Source organism: Equus quagga, unplaced genomic scaffold, assembly GCF_021613505.1.
Source record: "Equus quagga isolate Etosha38 unplaced genomic scaffold, UCLA_HA_Equagga_1.0 198321_RagTag, whole genome shotgun sequence".
Lineage (NCBI taxonomy): Eukaryota > Metazoa > Chordata > Mammalia > Perissodactyla > Equidae > Equus > Equus quagga.
The window spans coordinates 1-4,964 of NW_025798254.1; the positions used below are offsets into that span (position 1 = coordinate 1).

At 35.2% G+C, this 4,964-nt stretch overlaps 1 protein-coding gene across 1 annotated transcript; it reads left to right on the plus strand.

The window, feature by feature from the left end:
- Window positions 1-6: 6 nt before the first annotated feature.
- On the plus strand, window positions 7-4,088 carry LOC124233356 (complement factor H-related protein 5-like; the record flags this gene model as incomplete). The annotated part of the gene is made up of 4 exons (XM_046650501.1): window positions 7-130; window positions 931-1,113; window positions 1,207-1,386; window positions 3,833-4,088. Coding segments are annotated over 4 exons (708 nt in total), but the record flags the coding sequence as incomplete, so codon positions are not given.
- Window positions 4,089-4,964: the final 876 nt, after the last annotated feature.

Here is a 4,964-nt window from a genome sequence, read left to right on the forward strand (position 1 = left end):
CCCAAGAATGACATTTACAAAGTTGGAGCCGTGTTGAAATTCTCCTGCAGACAAAGACATAGAATTGTTGGAGCCGATTCAGTTCAGTGCTACCACTTTGGATGGTCCCCTGGTTTTCCAACATGTAAAGGTGAATACATGTTTTACAATTGCTGAAACAAAGATTAAAATTGTGGATATCAACATTGTTTTTCTCTTTTAATTTTCTGTTGGCTTGCAGTGTGTCTATAAGCTAATACATTAACCCAGAGATATACCTGCGACAGACATGTGTTCTGTAGTGGATACTGCAGATTTACTTCCTTAAGAAATGAATCTCCAATTGTTTCCTGAAATATGCAGTGGAAGTCTCTGTACATACATACATGCTTTCTGACACTAGGGGGATTTCCTTTATTACTTTTCCTTTGCCTACAAGCCCACCATTAATGTTGGACATTTTACATGGCATGGGCCTTACCTCAAGTTTCACTGAGTATGTCTAAAGAATATTCAAGCAGCTCATAGTCAGTCAGTTCAGTCACAGGTATGACTTAATCAAGGCGAATATGTGTTGATCAAATGCTTGCCTCAAATGATGGTATTTTTTCAAAAAGTTTTGATAAAATGTTTCAGTGGAATATGAATATTGCTGTAAGTTATACACTATATATATTAACTGGTTTGCATACATCTTTAGAGTATCTAGATTATTGAAGATATTTTCTGGGCTTAAATATACTTCCAATGTGCTACTTCAGTAGTATAAGTAATAGAACCAGGAAACATGAATCTGCTGTAAACACCATTGTTTTGTCATTGTTTAAGAATGCTTTAATAAATTAGCCAATAAATAATAAATTAATGAAAGAAAAAATCTCTCCATTTGACTGGGTTTTTAAGTTGTAAGTAGACAATTTAACCACTAATTACACAGCATTTCTACTGTAGCTGAAGTAAGATCGTGTGGTCCACCTCCTCAACTCCCGAATGGGGAAGTTAAAGAAACACAGAAGCAAGAATATGGACACAGGGAAGTGGTAGAGTGTGTTTGCCATCCTGGATTTCTGCTGAAGGGTTCTAACAAAATTCAATGCGTTGATGGAGAATGGACCACCTTGCCTACGTGTATTGGTAATGTATGAAAATATTAATATTTAAACTTAAATCAACACTTTGTTTTCATATATATACACAAATAAACACATTTTTGTGAGATTTTCACAGAGGAGGACAGTACATGTGGAGATGTACCTGACCTTGATCATGGCTATGTCGAGCCTTCTGGCCCTCCCTATCGCCATGGAGACTCAGTAGAGTTCACTTGCAGAGAAGCATTTACAATGATTGGACACAAGTCAATTATGTGTATTCGTGGAACGTGGACCCAACTTCCACAGTGCATTGGTGAGAATACGCATCTCAAATTGGCATTCAATAGGATTTAATATTTTTATTGTAAAAACTGTATTCACAACCATATTTTTAAAATTTAGATATATTCTTGAACATGTCGGTTTTAAATTATAATGAATCCCAACATTTGTTGTTGATAATTCAATATGTGTGTCCAGAGGACAGACATAAAATAGCAAGAGAAATTTATGAATCTTCCTGTCTCTCATATTAACATTGTTTATAAGTGTGGAGCTACATTTTACCTATAGGTATGTATATGATTAAAATAGTACTAATTACCAGGAAAATAGAACTCTATTTGCAGAAATACCATGTTTGTTTTTCTATGGTACTCTTTCTTTCGGGCCCTGGCAAACAAGGAAATAAAGTTGAGGAAATATGCATTTGCTACACTCGTACGGAAATCTTGCCTCTCTCAGAGCTTCTAACAATGATAATTTTTCAGTCTGTTTCAAATGCAGAAAAAGAAGTTAATGAGCCGGAGGGTGGGTGGGTCACAAGCTCTCTTGTTCAGTAGCGTAGCTCAGTCATAGAAGACAGTCAGGGTCGGGCCAGGAAACTAACCTGATTGATGCCCTTTGCTCTGTCAGTGAATCATCCCCACCTTTGGATGACCACGTCTTTGATGACTAACTGGGAGAATCCTGGGGACCCTCTTGATTTTCCTTTAGAATGAGTTCTTTCCTGGAGTTTTGTGGGTCCTGCATTCAAAGAGAGCCCTGGATGTCCAGTGTTAGTTATTCATCAGACTTCTAGTCATTACTTATTCAAGGAGAAGGCAGACCTGAGCCTCTGCTCCTCTAGAGCAGGATTTCATATTGTTTTGCTCACTGTGTATTCTCAACACCCAAAAATGGGCTGTACATGCAGATGACATTTAATAGGAGTTTGTTACATGAATCAGTAAATTTTGTTGCTTCTCAATCCTTAGATTTTTCTAAACACATTCCTCTCAAAAGTATTGCAAGTCCTTCAAGACCAAACCTCATCTTTGCCCTGTTCTGTCTCCACAAATGATCTTATCTCATTTCATATGGGGGAAAAACCCAAGGCAATATTAGGTATGAAATTTCTCAATTTTCATTCTGGCTTATATCAAACATCTGCTTCAATTGTTACTGTCTTCTGTTCTCAGAGCTTTCCTTTCTGAGATGAATCCTCTACCTATATTCGACTTCACGTACTCCCCTGCCAGCTGTCAGAGGCTTTATTCCAAGTTTCTCCTCTCAATGTTTATTTTGCACCTCCCTCTACTCTGGCTGTTCACTCATCTCACTGTGTTTATTTTCTCCTAATAAACAAAGAAATCCTTTCAGAAACCAAGAAATCACAGAACATAATGACAACCTCACCACCGCTCCCTTTGACTATTGATCTTCCTTCAGTTACCGTCTCTTGAGGAAGATCTAGTTTTGTCTTCCTCAACACGCTGGACTAGTCCTAAAAATAGCACTATTTCCCCAGCCTCTGGTGTGTTTTGAGTTAGTCTCTTTTATTTTATTTGTCTTCAAGGTTGCAGTACAAAATCATTACATTTCATTGGCCAATTACTTGACTTTTCTTTATTCTGTTCATCCTTACTTGACTCTGATCATTAACAAATCAACAAGTACTACTAAAAACCTACAGTGATATTTTATCAGAATCACCAGGATTCTCACCTGCATTGAATTTTTTAAATATGTAACTATTTTAAAAGCTTCTATAGTCAATATTTAACTCATACTCAAACCAGCAAAAGTTTACTACTATGGTATTATAATATTATTGAAATATAGAATGATCTGGTGTGTAAATTAGCTTCTTGAAAATTCTGAGAGTATGTATAGAAAACATTGTGACTTTACGAACCCAATTTCTTATTCCAATTTTGTGTCTCTGTTTAAATGTCTGCTTTAATATTCACACTCTATACAATATACCTTAGATGTACTTTTATTATTATATTACCCCACCTTTCTTGAAAAAATGTCTTTAAACTAACAACTTCTTATCGTCTAGTTCCACAAATAATTATTTTATTTTAATGTTTGAAGACTTTGGGTAAAAAGTACTGTAGAGATACTTGAGATCAAGAAAGAAATGAATGTGACCATTTGCACAGATTTTAAATATGGAACCAAATTTAGCCATGGGATGACTATTCGCTATGTACACCATCCACAAAAGTCAACCTCTTATGCTCTTCTAGTCCCCTAAATGCAAAATGTTTTTATGATGGATATTTTCTATGAAATTTCAATTACTGGACACAGGATTTATGTTCATACAGAATAGCCCATCTTGTGCAATATGATCTGGAAAAACTTGGTTGGTGGAATGTATGGGCATACATTTTAATTTCATAATACTATTGACCGTATAGCTATTTTTTTGTCGTAGTCGCTTTGATTCTTCTAATTAGTCTTTTCAAGAAAAAATTTTCATGTTATAGCAACAGATGAACTTGCGAAGTGTAAATGGTCAAAGTTAATTACACGTGAGGAAAGCTATTCACATAAGATTGAATTTAATCATAACGCCAACATAAGTTACAAATGTAGAGGAAAATACAAACACTCAACCTGCGTAAATGGAAGATGGGAGCCTGAAGTAACATGCACGGGTAAGCTCTTATTTGCAATCTTTTTAAAGTTTTATTCTATTTCTTCCTAACTTGTAAAAGTAATATATGTGTCTTTCTAAAAATTTTAGCTATTTATTATGACAAATAAGGTTCAAGCTGGAAAGTAGTTTAGAAACTAACCAAACCCTGATTCTACGTATTACTTGTATCGTGTGCAGCAGTCAGCTATAGAACAAACCACCCAGAAACTTGATGACCATAAATTAACATCTGGACAGTAGGTGTGCTCATTACTATGAGAGCACCAGTGCTTCTAATTCCTTCTATTACTTGCAAATTTCCCTATGTCTACGCCTGTGACTATTATGTATGAATATATCTGTCTACGTATTTATCTATGTTTGTATGTATCTGTCTCTAGTTATCTATTTATCTACATCTATCTTAAAAACTCTGAGTCATCTTGACACCACCAATTTGAATTGAACAGCACATAGTTCATTGCAGTTTTCCACTTTTCATATCTCTATTTTTCTTCTCTAAGTGTAGGACACCTTGACTCACTATCCACAATATTTTTACCAATTTCCTCAATCCTAGAATATACAGAAAGTGGTTTCACAGCAATAGAAAAACGAATCTCCTATCTACAGTTTAGCACATTTTTAGTTCTTATTTATTTGTTTATTTATTTGAGCCTTGAAAATATTTTATTTTATTTTTTTCAGTTATTTTATTGAGGTCATAATGGTTTATAACATTGTGTGATTTCAGGTGTACGCTATTATTTATCAGTTTCTCTATAGACTGCATTGTGCACGCCACCAATAGTCTAATTTTTATCCATCACCATATATGTGTGCCCCTTTACCCCTTTCACCCACCTCCTAACCCCCTTCCCCTCTGGTAACTGCTAATCTGTTCTCTTTAACTATCTGTTTGTTTATGTTCCACATGTGAATGAAATCATGTGGTGTTTGTCTTTCTCTGTCTGGCTTAT